Raw genomic sequence first — 26,178 nt, 5'->3', positions numbered from 1 at the left:
CAAACTCAGGCATGTACTCTTTTGAGGTTTGTGGTAGGACTGAAGGACGAAGGATGTAATTCTACGCCTGCGACATGTGGAAGTTATACAGATGCCACTGTTCCCAATTTCTTTTACATTAAAATGTAGTAATTATCGAAATTTACGATAACAGAAGAAATACTGCATTTTCTTGTAGGGAATAATGTATATGGTCCATTGAGTTACTTTTACTAATTACCCTGTAACTGTGAAAGCAATAGGAATTTTGACAAAATGTCATATTCGCATTCTCCATTGCCATACAAAGCTCGGTGAACTTTTTCAGTATTTTGTGTTTTTCATTTTCCATGTAGCATATTGATTCCAATAGTTTTATTCAAAATTCTTTTCTCATATTTTATTTACTTGTACAGTGAACCCTCGTTTATCGCGGTAGATAGCTTCCAGACCCGGCCGCGATAGGTGAAAATCCGCGAAGTAGTGACACCATATTTACCTATTTATTTAACATGTATATTCAGGCTTTTAAAACCTTCCCTTGTACGTAGTACTGTTAACAAACTACCCTTTAATGTACAGAACACTTAATACATGTACTACAGTACCCTAAACTAAAACAGGCACAAATATTAAAGGCGATTTTATATCATGCGTTTCCTAAACACGCCAAAAAGCATGATAAAAAATGGCAACCAATGTTTTGTTTACGTTTCTCTGATCATAATGAAGAAACAAACGCATTTACTGTACACATCTGTGTATAGGTTAGTTTTTGCATCGATTATATTGATTATTCAGTACAGTATGTTGATTTTGTTATTACCAATATGTATATATATATATGGGTTATGAAAAAAATCCGCGAAGTGGTGAATCCGCGATGGTCGAACCGCGAAGTAGCGAGGGTTCACTGTACTGTGAGTTGAATCGCATAATGTTAACCGGAGTTTCATTCATGTTGCTGATGCACGATATTTTTAGGTTTTAGCTCTGTGGTGCTTGATTATAGAGCTTCAATAGAGACTTAGCAAAGAAACGAAGATTCCATTTATGAGAGAGAGAGAGGAGAGAGAGAGAGAGAGAGAGAGAGAGAGAGAGAGAGAGAGAGAGATTTGAAGTTTTCTGGCATCCTGATATCAAATAAGAAAGAACTAATCTCTCTCTCTCTCTCTCTCTCTCTCTCTCTCTCTCTCTCTCTCTCTCTCTCTCTCTCAATATTCAATTTCATTTTGGAAGCATTATTGCATTTTAGACAATTACGATTATTTAAGTAGTTAATTTTACTATAGTAAAACATTTATGGAATTTTGTTTTAAATTTAGGTATTATTTTATCAATCTACTTATTTTGGGTGCCGTGGTCAGATTAGCTGATCTGATCACGGCACCCAAAATACTTAGATTGATAAAATATACTCGAAATTTAAAACAAAAGTACATAAATGTTTTATTTAAGCTCAATTAACTATTTGAATCTTAATTTTCTAGAATGCAATAATGCTTCCGAAACTAGATTGAATATATATGTATATATATATATATATATATATATATATATGTGGGGTGTTTATTTTTACGAAAGTACGGATAACATACTACGCAAGAGACAACATATAAGTTGCGTCATGCTTCTAGAGTAGGCTACGAGTCTTGAACGAAAACACGTACAGTAAGTACAGTTAAGTTGTACTGTAGTAATATTACTGTATATATATTACAGTAATATACACTTAAGTATCAGTGAGTATTAGATTACTTGATAGGAACAACTTTTGTTATACAGAACAGTATGGGGATGATAACGACTTGGTAAACTTTTCCATAGTACAATATTGTATTGTAACCTGTGTCCAGTTCGTAAGATTACAAACTGTTGTAGAAACCAAATTAAAACAATACTAGTTAGTTTTTACCGTTTTAATCGTCAGCTCGGGCACCCGCTTTTGTCAAGGCGCAGTGACTTTTTAGGTTAGGCGTTAGCCCACCCTAGTTTAGTATTTATCCGCTAAAATTCGCTTATCGCGTCTGTGTCTGTAACCTAACTATCGCGAATAACGAGGTTTGACTATATATATATATATGTATATGTATATATATATATGTATATATATATATATATATATATATATATATATATAATATATATATATATATATATATATATATGTATACATTTATTTGTTTAGTTTTTTCTTACGGGCATGGATGTGTACATCTGTTATTGTCGCTGGGTTTGATGTTTGTACATCTGTTATTGCTGCCTGCTTTGATGAATGGAAGGAGATGTCACGATTGGCAGGTATTTGCATTCAAAGGTAAATGCGAGAGTATTGGATTATCACAGCCATCACGAAATGGTGTTGACTACTTTGGGGGAATTATTTCCAAGAGTTGGGCTCTGAAATCCAGGGGGATCCAATGCTTGGGATGGGACTTCTGGCTTCTGGCTGGAATCCCATCATTACAAATATGGGGAGGATGATTCCATAGTTTCTTGGTCTCGGTCCTAAGAGGCGGGTTTTAGCTTACACTTGTGCCTCTATCTGTTTTTATGCTATCATTCGGGAAGGGTATGGAATGGACCATCTGGGAAGTATACTTTCATTTTGCCGATAGTGGAGATTGCAAATTTCCTTTCTATTGTGTGATGGCTTAATATTTTTGAGCAGGTGAATCAAACAAATTCAAATGAAACATTACCCTTTTATTTTTTTTTATGGATTCGCCTGACAACTTCCCCCCCCCCCCCCTTCCCTGGATATGGTGACTCGCCTTGTCACTGTTGACGATCTCTGCAAGTCTTATTAAGGAAAATTCTCTTTATGACCAGCAAACTAATAGGGACGGATCTTCAAATGCCCAAAAACTTGATGGAAGTGTAATGTAATTGAAGGTCATCCCCATATGTGATAAGCCAATAAAATACAATTATGAAGCATTGTGGATGACTTCTGAACAATATGGTAAAGTTCGTGAAATAAGGATGAAATTCAAAGAAAATAATGAGAAATGGGAAGCTTTGATCTCCTTCAGTAATCATGAGGAAGCTTCCAAAGCAGTCTGTGACATTTCTAAAAATAAAAGTTGATAATTGTAAAATTACTGGAGCGATATGCAATTCATCTCCTGGTAACATGGATGTTTATTGTCCCAGTGACTGGTGTCAGAATAAGTCTACTGACACCAAAGTAAGTCTAATATCAGAAAGAAAGCCTAAACCACCAATGTGGCTAATTGAAACATATAATGCAGAAGAATTTAATGATTTTAGATATAATATGATATTGCAAAGGAATGTGGGTACCATAGAGCGTGGAAACATCTCTAGATTTGGTAAGAAATCCATCATTTTGATTCATGCCAGATCTAGAACATAATATTTTATGTTAAATAATATAAAAATGCAAGAAAATCTCATGGTGGATATCAAACTATATTTGGATTTTAGTTATGGAAGATGAGTGATTTTTAACAAAGACATATATGAATTTAGCTAGAATGAAACATAAGATATATGCCCAAAAGAAATATGGAACGTTCAAAAGATTCCCAGAACCACTATGATTGTTTTCACTTTTTAACACCATGATGTGTACCCTCTCATATATACATAAAAAAAATAAGAGAATACCAGTTAGCCTGTGTAAACAGAAACCATTGCAGTGCGTCAATTGTTTCAAATTTGGTCATCGATCTAGGGTGTGTAAAAATGTAAAGATCTGTAGCAATTTTTTTGATCTTGAGCATGGACCCTGCACTTACATTACAAGGTGCAATAATTGTAGTCAGGATCACAAGCCAACTGATAGGAAATGTCCTAAATATCAAACAGAAGAAGCAGCTGTTCAGAAGTCTAATGCAGGGCATATCAGTATGGGATCTGCTAGGCGACTGCTAACTAAAACCAAGAGTTATGCCAAGGTCTTGAAATCTAAGGATGCAGGACATCCAAGAAAATGGCAACAGCAGTTAGACCAGGTAATGTAAAGCATCCTATTGCAGGATCACCACTTAACCCTTTTACCCCCAAAGGACGTACTGGTACGTTTCACAAAACTCATCTCTTTACCCCCATGGACGTACCGGTACGTCCTTGCATAAAAAATCTATTTTTTTTTTTTTTTTGCATATTTTTGATAATTTTTTAAGAAACTTCAGGCATTTTCCAAGAGAATGAGACCAACCAGACCTCTCTATGACAAAAATTAAGGCTGTCAGAGCAATTTTGAAAAAATATACTGCAAAATGTGCTTGAAAAAAAAAAAACCCTGGGGGGTTAAGAGTTGGAAAGTTCCAAATAGCCTTAGGGTAAAAGGGTTAAAGCTATTACCAAGCCTCATTTAGATTTGGTGCCTCGTCAAAAAGGTACCACCACCATCCTCTAGGTCTGCTACACCAAGTATGAACAGCCCAAAGTTCTCATCTTGTGCAGCATCCTTGCTAGATCTAGGGGAGGAATCGTATGCTAGAGAGCTATTGGATGTTTATGATAGAGGTACAGTACATAATCCTAATAGTTCTCCATCTTTTAGTCAAAAAAGAGTGAGACCACCATTCCTCTCCCTTCCAACTAGAAATGCAAAAAGGCCTATGGCAAATAAGTACGATATTCTTTCTGAAAAAAATTATGAACTTCTAAAAAATTTAAATATATCAAAGATTAATGTTGAGGTTTACCATCCCCTTGACAAATAAATAAGAAGGCTGCTAAGTAAAACCTTAAATCAAGCTTAGCATACCTACTTTTCCAAAAAGAGCATTAGAGACTCCTATGAATTCAAAGAAACTCTGATAGGAAGACTTCTAAGGAATTTTCCTTAAGGTAAACTTTATTTTCTCCTCAATTTTACAGTGGAACTCTCAAGGACTGAAGGAATTATGAAGAACTTAAGCTCCTCATTCATGAGCACTCCCCCATAATTATATGTCTACAAGAGAGCAAACTTGATGATAATACTTCTCGTCCTCGGGAACATATCAGCTACAGGACAGAATATGATCAACAAGTAGGGAGCCATGGCGGAAGTCTCATTTGCGTTCTTCGAGATGTGCCCCAAACATCTTTGTCTATTCGTACACCTCTCCAGGCAAAAGTTGGACAAATTGATATAGGAAGAAAATACACAATTTGTTCTCTTGGCTTGCCTCCAAATGACACATCTTATATGATAACTTATTAGAGAGGATTAATACTCCCTCAACAGTTTCTCTTACTGGGATATTTGAAATCCATCATTAGGCAATGTTCTAGCAAACACAAAGGGCAATATTATATCATCAATTGTTGAAAATGAAGATGTGGGGCTCCTTAATACAGGAGAGCCCACACATTTTTGTGTTCGTGTATTGACTTTTTAGTTGCAAGTGCTAACTGTCTTCTTGATTTGGAATGGAGAACGTTAGATAATTGGCATAGTATTGATCATGCTCCAAGTATTATGAATGCAAACAATGGTCCACCCTTGCAGAGATCGCCACAATGGAACCATGACAAACGGACTGGAATAAACTCTGGGTGCTAAGTGAAATTGAAGGGAATGCAGAAAAATTTGAAAGTGTAGATGATGCCATAGACTTACTGAATGGAACTCTACATACAGGAGAAGTCACTTCAATTCTTAAAACCAAAGGGCTATTCAAACGGTGACCCGTCCCTGTTGGTCTTCAGAACTAACTGCCTTGCACAGAGCCACACGAAAATCTTTGACTCAATTGCGTAGGCACCGTACAGAGGAGAAATTAATAATACATAAGAAATGTAGAGCACAGTTCATTTGTGCAGTGAAAGAAGCTAGGCTCCAGTGTTGGGTGTCTTTTGTTTCCTCCATTAACAGTAGGACACGACCATCTTCTATTTGGAGACAAGGAAAAAAGATGGCCGGAAAATTCACCCCCAACCCACCACCAGTGTTCAAGATGAATGGTCAGTATGTGGCTGAAGCAAATGAAGTTAACAATGCCCCGGCTGACCATTTCTCAAATGTATCATGCAATTGTGTAACAGCTCCTGGTCACCAGAATTTTAGCATCGAGAAAAAGAAAATTTTAAATTTTGCAACAGTAAGGGAATAGTCATACAGTTCTTCTTTTAGTGAAAGATAATTTGATTCTGCACCTATTCTTTGTAATGATACTGCCCCTGGACCTGATGGAATTCCATATTCAATTATTAAACATGTATCTGTTGACAAAGTTATTTATTTTAAGCATTATTAACAGAATATGACACGATCTTAGTTATCCAAATGTTTGGAAACTAGCAATTATTTTAGCCTTTTTAAAACTTGGTAAGGATAAGTTTTTAGCAGCAAACTATCGACCAATTGCATTGATATCTTTCTTATGTAAGATCATGGAGAAGAGGATCAATGCAAGACTGATATGGTACCTGGAAAAGAAGGGTATCTTATCAGCTATCCAGTGTGGATTTAGAAAAATGCACTCGACTGATGTGTTGATATGCCTGGAATCCTCTATTTGCGAAGCCTTTGCTTCGAAACAGCACCGTGTAACAGTCTTTAATGACCTTTAAATGGCATATATTACTACATGGAGATATGGTATAATTAAAAACCATTCATAATTTGGGATTACAAGGAGAGGTACCATTGTTCATTCAATCATTTGTTTTGAATAGATTTTTTCTGTTGTGTCTGAGGAGTACATCCAGACCTGTATATACTGTATACATGGAAGGTCAACGGATCCCATGTGTAGGTGAAGCTAAATTCTTAGGATTGGTATTTTATTGTAGACTTACATGGGTTCCTCGCTTAAAGGCATTAAAATTGAAATATCTTGATGTGCTTAATCTTTTAAAAGTATTGTCCCATACATCACAGCCAAATCGCTAAACTATTTTAAAATTATACAATGCCTTAATTTTTTCAAAAAATTTGTAATGGCTGTGAAATTTACTCCTCAGCCACCCCAAGCTGATTAAAGATAGATTCTATACATCATGCTGGTATTAGATTGTCCACAGTAACCTTTAGAACTTCACTCATCACAAATCTCCTTGTTGATGCTGGAGAATTACCTTTAGATCTTTACCAATTTCTTTTATTGTTCGGTATTGATATAGGTTGCAAAGACACTGTAATTCTTTAGCCTTTCAGATTGCAAGCTTTTTAAGGCACTCAACATGCTTTGAGTTGCACCCGAAATCTTCTCAATCTTATTGATTTTGGGCGATACAGTTATTAAACTGTCTTGCTATAATTAGAAATAAGGTGCTTCCTTTTAAGAAATCAACCCCTCCATGGAAATTATCAGAGATATCTTTATGTAAATGTTTTATTGGAGTTAAAAAGAACATGACTGAACTAGAAACTATGTCTTTTCATGTAACATGTTGAAGAAGATAGGAAATTGACTTTTATATATACTGATGGCTCCAAATCTGATGCTAGCATTGGATTGAAGTATATACTGTAGTAATTCTTTTAACTGTAGAGGTGCGCTTCCTCCAATATCTTCCATATTTACTGCCAAACTATATGGCATACTAACCGCTATTGAGAAAGTAGCGTTAAAAGAGGAGGGCAATTTTACCATTTTCAGTGATGCGAGAAGTGTTTTACAAGCTTTAGAAGGTTTTGAATCGGTAACCCTTCAGTTTCAAAGATTTTAGAGTGGCTTTTAATTATTGTCCTGAACAGTATAAAAGTTCAATTTTGCTGGGTTTTGGCACACTTAAGTGTGTCCGGAAAATAAGAGGCAGATTCACTGGCAAAGATTGCTGCAGCTGAGTTGCTACCAAGTAGGTATCCCATTCTCTGTAATGATTTTTTTTACAGGCAATTAAGAATTTATGTTAATTGGCAACAGCATTGGGATAGTTTAACTGAAAATAGGATGAGAGGCATTGTGAATATTATATCTCCTTGTAGGTATAACTTGATGCCCCAAAAGTGCGAGACTACGTTTTGTCATCTCCGCATTGGTCACACTCGGATGATACATAAGTTTCTGCTTTCTGGCCAACACCAACCATATTACGACAACTGTTTAATATCCTTGATTGTGAGGCATTTGTTGAATACCCCACTTACAGCACAGAAAGAACTCTAGATATCTGTTTGAAGCTCGAGGTTAGGATGGCTGGTTCATCCTTGCCAAGATCCTAAGACGTGATGTGTCATACAATGCTAGTAGCATTTTTAAATTTATTTCAGAAGCAGGTCTTCTGAATGCTATATAACTTTTATATCATTTATTTTTTTGGCTTTAATTGAATATTCTTTTAGTCTTTATATATAATAAATGATGTCGTCATCAATGACCTTCGATGTCAAGAGGCCAGAGAACTTGAAATCATTCATTCATTCATTCATTCCTAGCCCTCGCACACTCCTTCGTTGTAGTCCCATCCTCTACATCTAAGGTGCGGTATTTAATACCCTGTGATACTCCTAGTTTCTTGATGACTTCCTGGGCTCTGACTTCTTGTTCTTCTTTTTCTTCTTCTCCTCAACAGTCAGGGAAGAAGCACTGGACTCACTCCCACTTCGGCTCTCCCTGCTACTGGCCAACCAGATTAGGACGAACAGGTTGGAGTAATGTTCACTGGTACTGCCCTCCACCTAGGATTCGTCTGGACGGAGGTGGTCTCCCTCCCAGTGCTACGGCAGCAACTGTCTTCTGGACAGGTGTGGTCTCCCTCCCAGTGCTACGGCAGCAACTGTCTTCTGGACAGGTGTTATGTCCATCCGGGGCACCTGTTGCCCACACTTTGCGACATGGTGGTTTGCCGAGCCACAGCATTGGCACAGGTTGAGGCTTCTGCGACACTCGTCCGAAAGCTGCCCTGGTTTCTTGCACCAAGCAGAGTACCTCCTCTGGAACTTACTATACCTCCCCGGGGTGTTTCCGATGGTGGCAGGCGCATTTCCACAGGTGCAGGTTTCTGGACAGGATACACTCGGCCAGGTACAGATGAACGGTTGGCAGCAGCCAAGGCAACCCTGTCGGCATACAAGCCGCGCCATGACTGTCCCACACTACTAATGGCCAAGTCCTTTGCCTTCTGGCTTTGCTTACGGTTGCCTCGTTGAGAACACTCAACAGGTGTAGGATATCCTGCCAAGTGGCCTGACGGCCAGCGGAGACATTGATAGTTGCCAACCTGACGGCCAGCGGAGACATTGATAGTTGCCAGAAACTGCTCCAGTTAACTTGCTGCATTGCTTGGAACCGTTTTGAGGAGCTTTTGTCTCGGTTCTCTCCGGTCCAAGCTATGCCGATGATATGCAGACCTGTACAAGGTCAACTGCATGGCATAGATCTTCTGCAGTTCACCTTCCCCTCAAGTTTCACTGCTAAAATGGACCTTCCTCCTTGCATCGTACCTCTCTTGACTCCTTGGCATTAGTTGAGGTGGTGTTCCTTCATGTCAGGTTATGAGATCTCTGGTCCCCTTATTGCTGAGATAGCCTCCTTGATCTCCACATTCAGGAACCTCAGCAGTCCACGGGCCAGAGATTCCTGCGGTATATCTACTGGCACAGTAGGCCTCAAAATCCATCAGGAATTGGGCAAAACTCTGGCCAGTTTCTTGCTGGAAGATCCCAGGCTTATGGCTCTTCCTGGAACCAAGGTCCTTGAGCAGGTCAGACTGTCTGGAGGGACCGGTCATTGTCGATTGAGACAGTGTCGGCTGAGCTGACATTAGAACAGGAGCTGGTAGTGTCACCAGAAGTCTCACTGCCAGAATCTTCACTGGTCAACTGTGTCAAAGTCATTTCGGGTATAGCTGGTCAGATTGTGTTCTTGGTCTGGCTTCTATGCTTTGGGATGGCCCCTGCCTTGGCATGAACTGCCTCAGATCTAGCTGCTGGAGCTTTTTCTGGTCTGCCTGACATCGCTTGGTCAATCAAGATCTGCTCCTCTTGTCCACTGGCTGAAGTATCTGGTGGTCTATAAGGGTTGGTTGACATAACAGGCGAGGAGGTAAGAGGCCCACACCAAGCAGGAGACTCCCAGAAACCTGGTACTGGTGGGAGTTCTGATGAGAACCCTGGAGGGGGCATAAGACCTCATATCACTGGACCCTCTCCAGTTACAGGAATAGCCAGACCATTGAAATTTGGCCAAGCTAGGGACATAGAAGGAGCACTGGTATTCACTGTGGTCGTAACCCCAATGGCAACAGGTCATGTGGGCAACGACTCGACACTCTAGCGCCACCATTTTGAAGTGTCAGGGATTCCACCTGAGTTGCCCGGTCACTGACAATCGAGATGAGGCCCTCCACATCCTGACTAGGGCTCTTCTTTGCCTTTCGATCCAAGTTCAATAATGATGCCATGATTAAAATGTTGTGTATTCCGGGTTTGGGCACCAAAAATTATGTACAATAGTGGCTTGCGGACTGCGGCCAGACTTACCACCAAGACTGCCACACCCCAGCTTTTCACTACACAAAATATGGTGGAATACCCAGAGATCTGGGAAAAAGTAAACAATCAAGACCAAACTGGGCACAGGGCAACATCCCTTAATTTTTTACTGGGCAAGGGGACTCAGCTAGAACTGCTGAACTTTCCACTATCTTTTCTTGCCTTGAGCTTGCTGAATGAACAGGTAGTATGACCGTTGATTTAATTCTGGGGAAAATCAGCAATCTACAATAAAAGCTCTATATCTTCTTCAGGTATGATTTCTATAAGCTTAAATAAACTTTAGGGACATTAGGAGAAAAAAAATTAAGTTAAGTCTTGGCTGGTGGACAGGACAGTGTGGGAGGATATGTATTGAAAACAAATAATAATTTACAAAGTAAAAAAAAAAGTTAGGTTGACCAATACATAAATATTTGAAACTATAATTTCAAATCAAAATCTGTATTGTAGAGGAAAAAATGTGTCCCTCTATACCAGTCCTACACTAACTAGACTAGGAAATTATTGGAGAAAAATAAGCCATTCACTTGTTGGATGCTCATATGAATACAAATCATAGGTACAGGTTACTCCTTAAGCCACACATGAAAAAAATATAAAATACAAAAAAAAAAAAAAAAATCCTTCAAATTACCATCCCATCGGGTTCCAGATAAAAATCTATTCGGTAAAGGTAGACATAAGGAAGCTTCAAGCTAAGGAGAACCCTGCAACACTATAGGCCATGATTTGCATACACAGACAGCAAGTTTGAACATTTACATCACTTCAAGTTATTGCAAATTTTATGTCACTTTCTGGTCCCTTGTTTCTGAGGATGCATATTTCAAAATAAGCAAACTTTCCATAGTTATCTCAAAAATTGTAATGATCACTAGATTCTACGGCTGGTTAATTTTTTTTTTTTTTTATTAATTAGTGCATTTAACCATCCACTTCCTAATTTTGAGTTCTACTGGATAGCTTTCAATTTGCCTGAAGTTAAACGATCTGGTCATTCAAAAGTTCCTAACTGTTCTATGTCGTCATAAAAAAACAATTACTTGTAGTACTTTAACCAAGGTTTAGATTGATCAGCCACGAATGAGTAACTACATAGTACTAACAACTGATGATCCTTGTACCAGGATGGGAGGGCCATAAAATGTCCACAGGTTAACTGAGTCTTTGTCAGTATGGGTAGAGTCAAGAGGAGGATCACCAAAAACACAATATCTACCTGGATCAGACAGGTGATGGAAAAGGCCTTCAATCGGACTCCACTCCTCTTGAACGTAGACCCAGAGGTCACAACGTCAGGTTTTACCGCACCCCTGGCGTTCAAAAAGAACTATTGTGACACAGGTTTTACAGGCGGGCATGTGAAACGCCAAACAACCTTCACAGTGCATTACCTGCAAGACGTAACTCTCAGGAACTTAGATACTTTCTTGATGGGTCCTGTGGTGACTGTGCAAAACATGGTCGAAAACACTTCTGCTGTTTTATAGGACAAGTAGTAGACGGTTGAGGGCAGACATCCAATAGCAAATCTAGAATGAATGTGCGAGTGACTGTCCTTCGTTCTTCATTCTCCCCCTCTCATGGGGTTTTCAGCATCCGAGAAACTGTTAGCTGATCACCTCTGACTGCAGGTGGGTACCATTGACCCTTGTGTAACGCGATATATATGCATATATATTTATGTTCCCGATCTCCTAGCAAGGTTGAATTCAGCAATGGACAGAGCTTAGCTCCAATATTACCCTCACCTGGTCAAGTCACAATGCTTAGTTCACGCACCATCACATGAAATGCTTAGCCCGTTAGCCTTCTTACAGATGTTGAGTTAGTGAAGTAACATGGTATCTTTAAACAGCTCATGCAAAGCTCAGAGATGCACCCCAGGACAGTAATCGGCCATTTGGTCTAGGATTTCCACCCACTTAATGGCGAGTGTCCACTGTAAAGAGAGAAACGGGTTGTGTATAGTGCTTGAACAAATGACAGATTTGGAAATAATTTGTATTTTTCCTAACTATACAAACCTTGAGCTCTTTACACATACTGGGCCTGCCATCACCTATCTGCCAAGGAGTCCTGCCTGCAATTTCAAAGCGACATAATGTTACCAAGCTGGTGTGAGCGGGTGACCTGTTTACACACACACACACACACACACACACACCCGCCAAGTAACTGTGGGTAGTTACATTTTATGGCTAGTTTAAGCTGTCGCCGAAATATATCCCTACTGTAAAGAGCTCAAGGTTTGTGTAGTTAGGAAAAGTATAAATTATTTTGAAATGTCATAATTGTATTAAAAATAATATAATAAAAAAATGTTTATAATAATTTTATGGATAAGCACTCAAAGTAATATCTTATCTGTTCAAGTACTTTTTCAACAGATAACACCTGTTGATAGTTGCATGTTTAAAACCATGAAGTAAGAAATTGTCGTGAATATGTTTATGATGGTATTTTTCCATTTTATTCAATAGGTGTAGATGATGATAGTGCCGTTTTGCCTTAAAAGTTATCCTTATTTCAGGGTACACAACCGCCTCTCCTTGTCACCCAACACCAACAGGCTCCTAGACAACTAGTTTTACTTTCTGCAAATGGTGCTCATATTCTTACTTTCCAACGGCCTGTAGATCAACTAAGACAACTGTTGGAGGAAGCTGGTGGAGCAGAATCTTCTATAATTAAGGACTTTTTCTCTGCAATGACTCCAACCCAAGCTTGTGCAACTGCCATTATTCTGGCCACAGAAGCTAATAATCAGAATGCCCAGGTAAGGAAATATTTTGCTTACATTTTACTGGACTAGCTATGATGTTTCTTCAACTTGATTCATGAATGAAGGAATCGCTCTAACTCATTTGTTCCTGTGCGGATACAAACCCTCGTCATTTAAATAGGATAAGCTTTTGACGCACTTTGATATGACCATGTAGAAGAATTCTTGTAGGTATAGCAACAATATATCATTGCACTATGTTCCCATTAGCGCTTCGGTGAGGTGATGCTAGCATATACTACTCAGTCACTTAGCTTTTGGTTGCCACGACAGTCTGAAGTCTGTTACTAACCTCTTTCGGTGCTTTGTGTGAAATTGTTTCTGCTTCACAGAATGAGTGTTAACCCACTGTTTATGAGAACCTGTGACGGTCTTGGAGGCTGTCCTTGCAGCACCTTCATGAGCTGTATAGAAATTTATCCTCATCCCTTGTGTGCTATGTTCTGGGAATAAAGATGTGATATGAATTATCCTTGCAATGTTTGCAAGTTGTTGTCATCTTTACAGGAAAAAGTGTAACAGTCGTAGAAAGAGGGTAAAACGGGATAATTCCCCGCCTACAGCTACCTCATCAAAAGGAGAAAAGAAGCTGAAGCATTCTTTTTCTGTCCCCAAACTTGCCCTGTCTGATCCTTCATTATCCCAGTGTTCTGACTGAAACTCCAGCTACAAACGAGGACAGCTAGTCCTTTTGTTCATGAGTTTGTGGATGTGGTATCTCCTGCCCTTCTTAGTAGGGCTGAAATGCCTTTAGGGATCACTATTCTGTAGCATCTGCTGCTCTACAGACAAGATAATGCATCAGTAGAAAAAGTGCCCTTGATATCTTTGGAGTTTGAAAAGTTAACTTGTTCTCCATCTCCTGCTAAGTGTTTTGAGCTATGAGTAGTTGATTATGGTAGATGTTGGGGACCAAAGAGATTTTATCGCTGCTCCCAGAGGTTTCTCCTTTACAGGTAAGAAAAGAGTCTACAGCATACACCAAAGCATTCTCCGCGTCAATTGACGAGTGCCTGAATGTATCCCCATGTACCTCCTATGACTGTGGAGTATTCCTACTATTTATCTCAGAGAGATTCTTAGGAACAAGCTCCTCCTGTGACCCTGTGGGGCCCTACAAGTAAAGCATCCCCCAAGAGAGACTGCTCCCCCCAGTAAATCAGTAAGCTTCCCTGGCACCCCACAGGGTCGGCTTCTCCAGAGAGTAGTAGTCTTTTTTTCCCCTTATAAAACATCTAGTCAAAGAAATCAGCAGTTTATTTCTTATCATTCCTAAGTGCTGATCCCTCCACTGAGGCAGGCATCAGTTCTTCTGGAATAGCCCCTCTCGAGGTCTCGACCTCTGGATCTGAGATGTCACATTTCCTTAGTGATAACCTTATATGCCGCGTAGACCGTCTGTGTGAACTGCCCCCTGTGTGCCCAGGTTACAAGCAGGTGCTGTGCAATAGATGCCATATTTCCTCAGTCTCAGTGCACAGAGCATCAATTTGATGTATCTTTGTCAAATAAGGCTTGTGGTACCCTAGATCTCTTCAACAATCAAGTCACTGCTGTTGAAAATTAGTTACAATACAGTAGATCATTCTCGTCAGAGGAAGTTTTACGTCAGTTCAGTGTCGCATCCCAGTCCTCTTCTTATCGATCCTGATATAGCTGCCCTTATTCCCGGTTTTCCTAGCGATAAGCTATTGAATCTCCCTTCCACCTTTTAAGCAATAGAAATGCAAAATATGGAGGTCGAGGTGATGTCAGCTATTCAGGCGTGCTCCGGGCTAAACCACTGGTCGGGATCAGTGTCATGCTTTGCTATCACTGAAAATATAAAAATTCTTAATGTCAAACAGTTCAAGGAACTGTCAAGGTCTGGGGCCTTGGAGTTTCTACTCTATCCTACTATCTCCCTATGGGGAAACTGCATTTTTTAAATATAAAGATGCTGTCTTGGCAAAGTGTTACAGGTAGTTATCCCTCAGAGATATGTAAATACCTACGCAACTCAAACGTTGTGGCCTTCCCTACTCTGTTTCCGCCTACAAAGGTTGCTACTGTGATAAAAAAGGCAGAGAAATCCAACCAGTCCTCGTTCATGAGGAGAGCAGCGGCTCTTATGATGCCTGCCCCTCGGTAACCTCCAAGACAGTCCCTTTTTTAACTGGATGAGGAGCTCCGGCTGATAATGAACAACCCAAGAAGCAGGATCAATAATCCAACTTTTACCAGAGGTGTCACTTCTCCAGACAAAACGGTCGAGGTTGCCGCAGCTCTTGCTAGGGAGGGCAAGTCCCTCGACTTACCACCACTGAGGGAAGAAGACCTGCAGAGCCATTAGAACAGGTGGCAGTTCTTTGTGACCTACCCCTGGACTATGGAGGTTCTCCACTCAGGGTATCATGTACCCTTCAAGGACTGTCCTCTCCCATTAGCTTGGATTCCGATAGTCCACCATATTATTCGAGACAATCTCGAAGAGATCTTCTCCTACGAGTGGAAGTGTCTCAGATGCTGAAGCAGCAATAGAGGTGGTCTCAGACAGATCCCCAGGCATATTCAGCAACCTCTTCTCTCTCTTAAACCAGTTTGTGCTCCAAACAAGGTTCAAGATGGAGACCCCAGCCACCGTTCTTCAGGCCCTGAGGAAGAATGACTTTCTAGTTGATCATAGACATAAAAGACAAGATCTCGGCTACTGCGCCACAGACCTTCCAGTTGATCATAGACGTAAAAGACAAGATCTCGGCTACTGTGCCACAGAGATCTTCTCACAATTTACAGGGGGTTGGGAACTAGAGAAGTCCAGTCTTGTTCCACAACAGCTCCTCAGACAAGGTATAGGGGTTCAGACAAGTGGCAGAACCCTTTCTTGAAAGGGAATATCTCCCACCTCATTCTTAGCAAAGACTCCTAGGACATCTAACCTTACTAGAGAAACTGGTTCCTTCCGAATGGATGCACCTTTTCTCAGTGCAGTTGGTTCTAAAGAGCCAGTAGTCATAAACATCAGACTATCCTTCAGCCTTAGCAGAGGTACCCTGAGAAATGAGAGTAGATCTCATGTGGTGGTTGAGAACAGAAAGTGTTAGCTGGGACACTTTCCTCCTAGAATTTCTCTTTTCAGATGCCTCATGTCAAGGATTGGGAGCCCACCTTCAGAGAGCAGATTTCAGGTATGTGGTCACAGGAAGACAAGACCTTTCTCATCAATTACTTGGAAATGAATGCAGCGTACATAGTGTTAATCCACTTTTCAGAGGCCTCTGAAGGTCTTTCTGTGGTGTGGATGAGAACAACTCCGTAGTGGAGACCGACATCAACAAACAAGGAGGTTCAGTATCATACGTGCTCTGTTAACTTGCAGTTGGTATCCATTATGGGCTCAAGTAAGCGCAGTGTCTCTTTCAATCCACTTTGTTCCCAGGAGGACAAATGTCATAGCAGACAATCTGAGCTGACTGGGGATGACAGTTGGTTCAGAGTGGTCTTTGCTTCCTCAATTGACAAGAGTCTTTAGACTTTGTGGTATTCCCCGACCCTGGACATGTTTGCCACTCACTTGAACAACAAACCCAGTGTATTACTTTCCAGTCCCAGAGTCAGCTGTGGCGATGGAGGACGGATCTCATCTGAGATTACAATAGTGCTAGTCGCCTCAAGCGAAGTGGAACCGCACCTTCTGGATCTTCAAGTAGAAGAAATTCAAGCTTTGCTAAACCTACTTTGCCAACCACACGTAAGAATATAACATGACGCAGTTCAGTGTCTGTCCCTTCACAGCTGGATGTTATCCAGCACCTTCTCGAAAAGAGAGGCTTTTTGAGACCAATTTCGAAACAACCTTCAGGATTTCTCAAAATCTTCAGCAGTGGTGTTTCAGGCAAAGTGATTAAACTTTCCGTGATTTTTGTTATAAGGGGAATATTGCTCCACTCAGTGCCACTATTCCCCTGATTGCAGACTTTGTTTTTCTTATGGAAAGAGAAGCTTCTTTCAGTCACAGCTGTTAAAGGTTATTGCTCGGACTTGAGCCAACTTTTTAAACTGAAGGTAATCAATCTCTTCTTTGTGGGAACTGTCGGCTCTGATTAGTAGCTTTGAACAGACCTGCCCACATCTGGAACTTAAACTCCCATCTTGGAATGTCGTGAAGTACTTGCGGTTCCTCATTATGAGCCTTTGAATAAGGCTTCCGACAGGGATCTAGCCCTGAAGATTGTTTTTTTCCTGGCCCTCGCATCTTTTTACTTTGTTCCATAGTCTGTGGCAAAATCTTGGAATACAGTGAACCCTCGCTACTTCGCGGTTCGACAATCGCGGATTCACCACTTTGCGGGGTTTTTCCATAACCCATATATATATACATATCGCGGATTTTCCGGAAAATTCGAAAATACCGCGAAATCTGAAGACAACCAAATACGATATTTTGTTACCTGTAATTCCATTAATACTGTAATTAGTAATATCTGCTCTTACTGATTGTTCATTGCATTACATATGATATATAATTCAGCACAGAAAGAAATAAAACACGAAAAGAGAATGTGATCATACGATAATGTACTGTATACAGTACGTAGTAAAATTAAATCGAACATGAAACGCAAATCAGATGCAGTCATACAATACGTATTAGAATGGTGTACAGTAAGGCTGCTGTTGACTACTACTGTACGTATAGTACTACAAATGTAATGGATGTGCTTCTTTTCCATGAATCTTTTGTATGTATACGTACGTAGTACTGCATCCAATAATATTCTTTGTTGCAAAAATCACATTTCGAATAAGCGTACGAGAGAGAGAGATAGAGAGAGAGAGAGAGAGACACACACATCCTACAACAAAAGCGTAAAATAGCGTACGTAAAGCTGTATTATTATTATTGTTATTATTATTATTGTTGTTGTTGTTAATAAAATTATTATTGTTATTATTATTATCATTATTATTATTACAGTACTGTACTGTATTATTATCATTATTTATTATTATTACGGTATTACTTGATCTACGTACGTTCGGTATGCGCGGGGCATCTTCTATGAGTTGGTAACCTACGCATCATAGTACTGTAAGACGGGTTGTGATTGGTTCAAGCGCTTATAGATGACGAATCAGAACTCAAGTTTTGTTATCTAGCCTGTGATTGGTGTTTTGCCATCATCTCCTACCCGCAGCATCTAGGTTCTCGCGGGGCTGGATCGTCCACTCTCTGTTACCGCGTATCGCTGAGTAGACGTTCTTAAGTTTGTGAATCTGTGCTGTGTGCGACTTTTTTAAGTTGAACTTTTTGTTATTGTAAATCCTACTGTAATGGCTCCCAAGCGTTCTGCTTCTCTTAAGGCTGGTAGTGAGCCTAAACGCCACCGAAGGATGATGACGATAGCTGAGAAGGTTACGCTCTGACATGTTAAAAGATGGTAGAAGTTACGCGGCCGCTGGCCGCCATTTTGGCATCAACGAATCTACTGTTCACTATATCAAGAAGGACGAGGCGAACATTAGAAAGACGGCTGCAATCACCTTTAGCAGATCAGCGAAGCGAGTCGTTACAACGCATAATAAAACGATCGTACGCATGGAAGGTGCTTTAGCTGTGTGGATTGCCGACTGCCGGAAGAAGAACATAGCGTTGGATACGAACACCATCCAAACAAAGGCTTTGAGCTTATATGAGAATTTTGCTGCAAAGGAACCTAAAGACGACGACGGCAACCATGCTGAAGATGATGATGATGCAGATGATCCTCAACCAGGGACATCCACTGATTCCCAGCCTCAGAAACGTTTTTCCGCAAGCAAAGGATGGTTCGCGAAGTTTCAGAAACGCTTCGCCCTGAAAAGCGTTTCCCTGCATGGCGAGGCTGCTTCGGCTGACACTGCCGCTGCTGAAACTTACGTGAACCAGACGTTCAAGAATATTATCGCCGAAGGTGGATACAAGCCGGAACAAGTCTTTAATATGGATGAGACCGGCTTGTTTTGGAAGAGAATGCCGTCGCGAACTTTCCTGTTCAAAGAGGAAACCAAAGCCTCTGGCTTTAAAGCATTCAAGGATCGCGTTACCCTCGTGATGTGTGGCAATGCTGCTGGATTTTTGCTAAAGCCGGGGCTTATTTATAAGTCGAAAAATCCTCGCGCTTTGAAAAATAAAAATAAGAATCTCCTTCCCGTGTACTGGATGCATAATCAAAAAGCATGGATTACGAAGATGCTGACCTCCAACTGGTTCCATCAGTGTTTTATCCCGCAAGTCAGCAAATATCTCTTAGAGAAGGGCTTGCCATTCAAGATCCTTCTCCTTATGGATAACGCTGGTGGACACGCAACTGACCTGTCGCATGAGGGCATTCAGGTTGAGTTCCTGCCACCCAACACCACGTCATTAATTCAACCGATGGACCAGGGGGTTATCAGGGCGTTCAAGGCCCTCTACACGAAGAACACCTTGGCGGATTTCGTTGCGTGTGTGGATGCTGCCCAAGATGATGAGGATGAAGATTTTAACTTGAAGGCGTACTGGCGGCAGTACACCATAGCCACGTGCCTGCAGAATATTCAGAAGGCACTTCAAGAGATGAAACCTGCAACCGTGAATGCGAGCTGGAAGAAGTTGTGGCCCGATATTGTTTACGACGACAAGGGATTTACTCCGTCGGAAATCCAACACTCTGCAATACGGAAATCTGTGCAGTTGGCTGCCATAATTGGAGGTGACGGGTTTGGCGACATGACGACTGAAGACGTCGACGAGTTGTTGGACTGCCATTCCCAGCCCCTAACTGACGCAGACCTCGAAGACCTGACGAAATCGGCAAGCGAAGAAGAGAGTGAAACCCAGGAAGAGACCCAAGAAAATGTCGAAGAAACGGGCTTAACATTAGAACGGCTTGCCAAGGCCTGCAACCATGCAAAGGAGTTGAAAGAAATGTTGCAAGAGTGGGACGAGGATATGGTTCGCTCGATGCAATTCTGCAACAAGATCGATGAAGACATGACTCCCTACAAAATGCTCTTGGATCGAAAAAAGAAGCAGCGGCAACAACTTCCGATCACAATGTTCTTCCAGCCTCGCAAAAAAGAGCCAGTTCCTCCTGCTAGTACGCCTTCGGAAGAAATTGAAGAAGTTTCCCAGGAAGAAGTTGAAGAGGTGTCCCAGGAAAAGACACCTCCGTCTGAAGAGACGTAAAATACTACCTGGCTGCACAGTAGAACACATCATCAGCTTCATCATCATCATTTCTACTGTGCAGCAAATTCATCGCCATCATCATTCAAGTTTTTCTTCAACTTCTTTCGTGGTGAGTACAGTAACAATCTTTATTTTTTACTTTAATATTCTTACTGTACATTCTAAAACTGTATTTGTGCCTGTTTAATAGTTTAGTACTGTACGTACTGTATGCATTAAGTTAAAGGGAAGGTTTTAAAAGTCTACATGTTGTAACCTATCATATTTTTTTTTTGTTTAAAATTTACATTTACGTACGTAAAACAATCTCTCTCTCTCTCTCTCTCTCTCTCTCTCTCTCTCTCTCTCTCTCTCTCTCTCTCTCTCTCTCTCTCTCTCTCTCTCTCTCTCTCTCTCGTAAATTTTTTCCTGCTTTGCTACGTACAATACTGTATGTGCTCTACAGTACTGTATGATTTTATATAGATACGGTAAATTATATTTGTAAGGTAACATATTTTGTAAATGCTTTTACTGTAAATACTGTATGTACTGCATCATTATTTATCACTATCATCATGCGCGTTAAATGCCTTGTTTGTTCTGAGCGTGGTTGTTTACTGAGCGTACAGTACTTTATGACGCCGTCGTTTCAGGCGGCGTCATAAAGAAAAAGATTTCATTTGGAAGTCCTAAGAAAAATACGTAAACTAAAACATTGGTAATAAAAAAATCAACATACAGTACTGTATAATCAATATAATCGATGCAAAAACTAACCTATACATATATGTGTACACTAAATGAGTTTGTTTCTTCATTATGATCAGAGATGAACGTAAACAAAACATTGGTTGCCATTTTTTATCGTGCTTTTTAGGTGTTTAGGAAACGTATGATATAAAATCGCCTTTAATATTTGTGCCTGTTTTAGTTTAGGGTGCTGTAGTACATGCATTAAGTGTTCTGTACATTAAAGGGTGGTTTGTTAACAGTACTACGTACAAGGGAAGGTTTTAAAAGTCCGAATATACATGTTAAATAAATAGGTAAATATGATGTCACTACTTCGCGGATTTTCACCTATCGCGCCCGCGTCTGGAACCTATCTACCGCGATAAACGAGGGTTCACTGTATGGCCGTTAATGATACCAGATTTGACTTACAGGTAGTAGTCGACTTAGGACCTATGCGATTTACGACAAATGGACTTTACGACCCTTTTTTTTTTGACAGTGATGACGTCACAAGTACAGTGGAACCTCGGTACTCTAACAACTCACAACTCGAACAAATCGGTATTCGACCCAAAAATTTTAGCGAACAAATCGGTATTCGACCAAATACTTTTAGTTCAAAATGTCTCCGAATTCGAACAAATTTTTTGAACTCCACCAGCCGAGTCGACCCAAAGCGGTCCAATCAGCAACCCTCGCCACTTTAAATCTGGCCATTCATAATGGGTCCAAAGAAAGCCAGAAGTGAACAGAAAGATAAGAGGAAGATAGTGAGAACAACAATTGAACTAAAACAGGAAATACCATAATTGCCAAATTTGGAAATGGCATTCGTGTTTCAGATCTTGCTGCGTAGTATGATATTCCAAAATCAACTATTTCAACTTTCCTCAAGATAAAAGAAGTGATAAAGGCAGCTAATGTTGCAAAAGGTGTGACTTTGATAATGAAGCAAAAGTCGCAGGTAATGGAGGAAATGGAAGAGCTGCTATTAATATTCATCAGGGAAAAGGAGTTAGCCGGTGATAGCATTAGTGAAGTTTTATTTCTGAAAAAGCCTTACAAATTTATGGTGACCAGGTTATTCTGGAAAAAAATGTCGACCAGTACGTACATTACAAAGGAGGACAAATTATTGCCTGTTCACAAGCCTATAAAGGATAGGCTCACACTTTTGTTGTGTGCAAAAGGTAGTGGTGACTGTAAAATAAAACCTTTGCTCGTCTATCATTCAGACGACGCCCGGATGTTTAAAAAGAACAACGTAAGGAAAAGTAAATTGTCTGTTATGGGGTAGGCAAACACAATGGCATTGGTGACCGGATAGTTTTTCAATGGGTGGGTGCACAAAGTGTTTGCCCCCAAGTGTAGGAATATATTACGGCAAAAACTTTGCCAATAAAATACCTATTAATAATAGACAATGCTCCTGCCTCCCCCCTACCCCCCAGGTTTAGAGGATGAATTAGTTGATGAATTCAGTTTCATCAACGTTAGATTCCTGTTGCCAAATACGACGCCGATTCTTCAGCCCATGGACCAACAGGTCATTTCAAATTTTAAAAAACTGTACACCAAAGCCTTTTCCAAAAGTGTTTTGAAGTAACTAATGACACAAAGCTAACACTTAGAGAATTCTGGAAAGAACACTTTAGTATTTTTAGCTGTATGAATCTCATTGACAGTGCATGGAGTGCTGTAACGTACTGTACGTCAAATTTGTCATGGAGAAAACTGTGTGTGGTCAGAATGTGTACTAAAGAGAGATTTTGAGTGGTTTCAGTCTGAATCAGGTTCTCCAGTCGAAGAAACTGCTGTCATTGATGAGATTTTGACCATGGAGAAAACTTTGAGACATTGATGAGTTTGTGGAAGGACACTCTACTGAGTTAACCAAAGAGTTGTTACATCTGCAACAGCAGCAGCAGAAGGATATGGTGGAAGACCTTTCACCAGAAGAGGATGAAGGAAGTGAGAAGGTTCTGAGTGCCTTAATCAAATGAAATGTGTGGAAAATGGGGTGAACTGCAGCATTTTGTTAATAAATATCACCTGAATACAGTTGTTGCAAATCGTTCTGTGAAAATTTTTAATGTGTTATTAAAGCTGAGATGTTGAAGGAAGGGGGTGTGACTGTACTTGAATGGTTGGTGAGATTGTTTAATATGTGTTTTGTGTTGTCAATGGTACCAGTAGATTGGGTTTGTGCGTGTATTGTACCACTATATAAGGGTAAGGGAGATGTGCATGAATGTTGTAATTCAAGAGGTATTAGTTTGTTGAGTGTAGTTGGAAAAGTGTATGGTAGAGTAATGATTAATAGGATTAAGGATAAAACAGAGAATGCAATCTTGGAAGTACAGGGTGGTTTTAGAAGAGGTAGGGGTTGTATGAATCAGATTTTTACAGTTAGGCAGATATGCGAGAAATATTTAGCAAAAGGTAAGGAGGTGTATGTTGCGTTTATGGATCTGAAGAAAGCATATGATAGAGTTGATAGGGAAGCAATGTGGAATGTGATGAGGTTATATGGAGTGGGTGGAAGGTTGTTGCAAGCAGTGAAAAGTTTCTACAAAGGTAGTAAAGCATGTGTTAGAATAGGAAATGAAGTGAGCGATTGGATTCCGGTGAGAGTGGGGCTGAGACAGGGATGTGTGATGTCGCCGTGGTTGTTTAACTTGTATGTTGATGGAGTGGTGAGAGAGGTGAATGCTCGAGTGCTTGGACGAGGATTAAAACTGGTAGACGAAAATGATCATGAATGGGAGGTAAATCAGTTGTTGTTTGCGGATGATACTGTACTGGTAGCAGACACAGAAGAGAAGCTTGACCGACTAGTGACAGAATTTGGAAGGGTGTGTGAGAGAAGGAAGTTGAGAGTTAAAGTGGGTAAGAGTAAGGTTATGAGATGTACGAGAAGGGAAGGTGGTGCAAGGTTGAATGTCATGTTGAATGGAGAGTTACTTGAGGAGGTGGATCAGTTTAAGTACTTGGGGTCTGTTGTTGCAGCAAATGGTGGAGTGGAAGCAGATGTACGTCAGAGGGTGACTGAAGGATGCAAAGTGTTGGGGGCAGTTAAGGGAGGTAAAAAGTAGAGGGTTGGGCATGAATGTAAAGAGAGTTCTATTTGAGAAAGTGATTGTACCAAGTGTGATGTATGGATCGGAGTTGTGGGGAATGAAAGTGATGGAGAGACAGAAATTGAATGTGTTTGAGATGAAGTGTCTAAGGAGTATGGCTGGTGTATCTCGAGTAGATAGGGTTAGGAACGAAGTGGTGAGGGTGAGAACGGGTGTAAGAAATGAGTTAGCGGCTAGAGTGGATATGAATGTGTTGAGGTGGTTTGGCCATGTTGAGAGAATGGAAAATGGCTGTCTGCTAAAGAAGGTGATGAATGCAAGAGTTGATGGGAGAAGTACAAGAGGAAGGCCAAGGTTTGGGTGGATGGATGGTGTGAAGAAAGCTCTGGGTGATAGGAGGATAGATGTGAGAGAGGCAAGAGAGCGTGCTAGAAATAGGAATGAATGGCGAGCGATTGTGACACAGTTCCGGTAGGCCCTGCTGCTTCCTCCGGTGCCTTAGATGACCGCGGAGGTAGCAGCAGTAGGGGATTCAGTATTATGAAGCTTCATCTGTGGTGGAATTGTGGGAGGTTGGGCTGTGGCACCCTAGCAGTACCAGCTGAACTCGGCTGAGTCCCTGGTTAGGCTGGAGGAACGTTGATGTCGGCTACCCCCCAAAATTGGGGGAAGTGCCTTGGTAGATGGATGGATTATTATTATTATTATTATTATTATTATTATTACTTGCTAAGCTACAGCCCTAGTTGGAAAAGCAAGATGCTATAAGCCCAGGGGGCCGAACAGGGAAAATAGCCCAGTGAGGAAAGGAAACAAGGAAGAATGAAATATTTTAAGCACCGTGACAACATTAAAATAAATATTTCCTATATAAACTATAAAAACTTTAACAAAACAACAGAAGAGAAATTAGATAGAATAGTGTGCCTGAGTGTACCCTCGAGCAAGAGAACTCTAACCCAAGATATAGTGGAAGACAATGGTACAGAGGCTATGGCACTATCCAAGACTAGAGAACAATGATTTGATTTTGGAGTGTCCTTCTCCTAGAAGAGCTGCTTACCATAGCTAAAGAGTCTTTTTCAATATTAAACTTACCCGATGATCATATAGCTGTCAGCTCTGCTGCCCGACAGAAAAACCTACGGGCGGAATACGCCAGCGATCGCTATACAGGTGGGGGTGTACATCAACAGCGCCATCTGTCAAGTAGGTACTCAAGTACTCGATGTCAACAAAGAACCAATTTTCTCTCTGTCGTGCCACTGGCAAGACCTACTAAATACGCTGTTACTAACTGGATTTGTTTTCACAACTAATTGGTGAAGTACACTATTCCAGTTTTGAGCTTTCGCTATGCAGGGGTTTTATCTTCATTTCAAAACTTGAACTCGTTTTGGATAGATTTTATTTTGGTGACAAAGAGAGTATGGACTCTCTTTCACTTTTAAATGGCCGACCCTTCCCTTAGACGGAAGTGTGTTTAGGTTTTTAGTAATTTTGCTTAACACGTTATAGATCTTTTTATTTTATATCTCTCCGCCTTTATTAGGCCTCTTCGATTAACTTTCCTTTTATTATAAACATATAAAAATAAATTTTTATGTTTTGTTTATTTGCGACCTTTCCTTTTAGTAGGCGGTCCTAACTTGGAACCGAAGTTAATCAACGTTGAGCCCGTTATATCGTATTTAACCTTTAAAGAATTTAAAACTTTTAAATTTAATGTTTTATGAAAGAATTTCTTTGATAGTCTCGTACTGTTTTCAAAGATGAACTAACGTTTAGTTTTTTAGTCTACGCAGTTGTTGACGTTCAGGACGTTCAACTTGCGCTCTATCGTTACGATAGAGAGAGAGTGTATCACGGTTTCACTTTGCAGTAAGAGTAAACCTATTCTAGCGTTTCGTTCATTCTTTCTTAGCTTAAATGGTTTAAATTCTAAATTAAAGGAACTTTTTATTTGGAAAACCTTTCAGTTTTTTCCTTTAGCAAATAACATGTTTTGACGATATATAAT

At 40.3% G+C, this 26,178-nt stretch overlaps 1 protein-coding gene across 1 annotated transcript in view; it reads left to right on the top strand.

The window, feature by feature from the left end:
• The window catches only part of Nup154 (nuclear pore complex protein Nup154), a 290,508-nt gene that overhangs the window by 166,022 nt on the left and 98,308 nt on the right, over nt 1-26,178 (top strand). The window contains exon 7 of the mRNA XM_068349854.1: nt 12,918-13,163. Coding sequence (XP_068205955.1) covers nt 12,918-13,163 — 246 coding nt within the window. The remainder of the gene's footprint in view (nt 1-12,917; nt 13,164-26,178) is intronic.

This window comes from Palaemon carinicauda, chromosome 2, assembly GCF_036898095.1.
Source record: "Palaemon carinicauda isolate YSFRI2023 chromosome 2, ASM3689809v2, whole genome shotgun sequence".
Classification (NCBI taxonomy): domain Eukaryota; kingdom Metazoa; phylum Arthropoda; class Malacostraca; order Decapoda; family Palaemonidae; genus Palaemon; species Palaemon carinicauda.
Note: the sequence above shows the minus strand (reverse complement) of the source record. Positions and strands in the feature narration are given on the sequence as shown.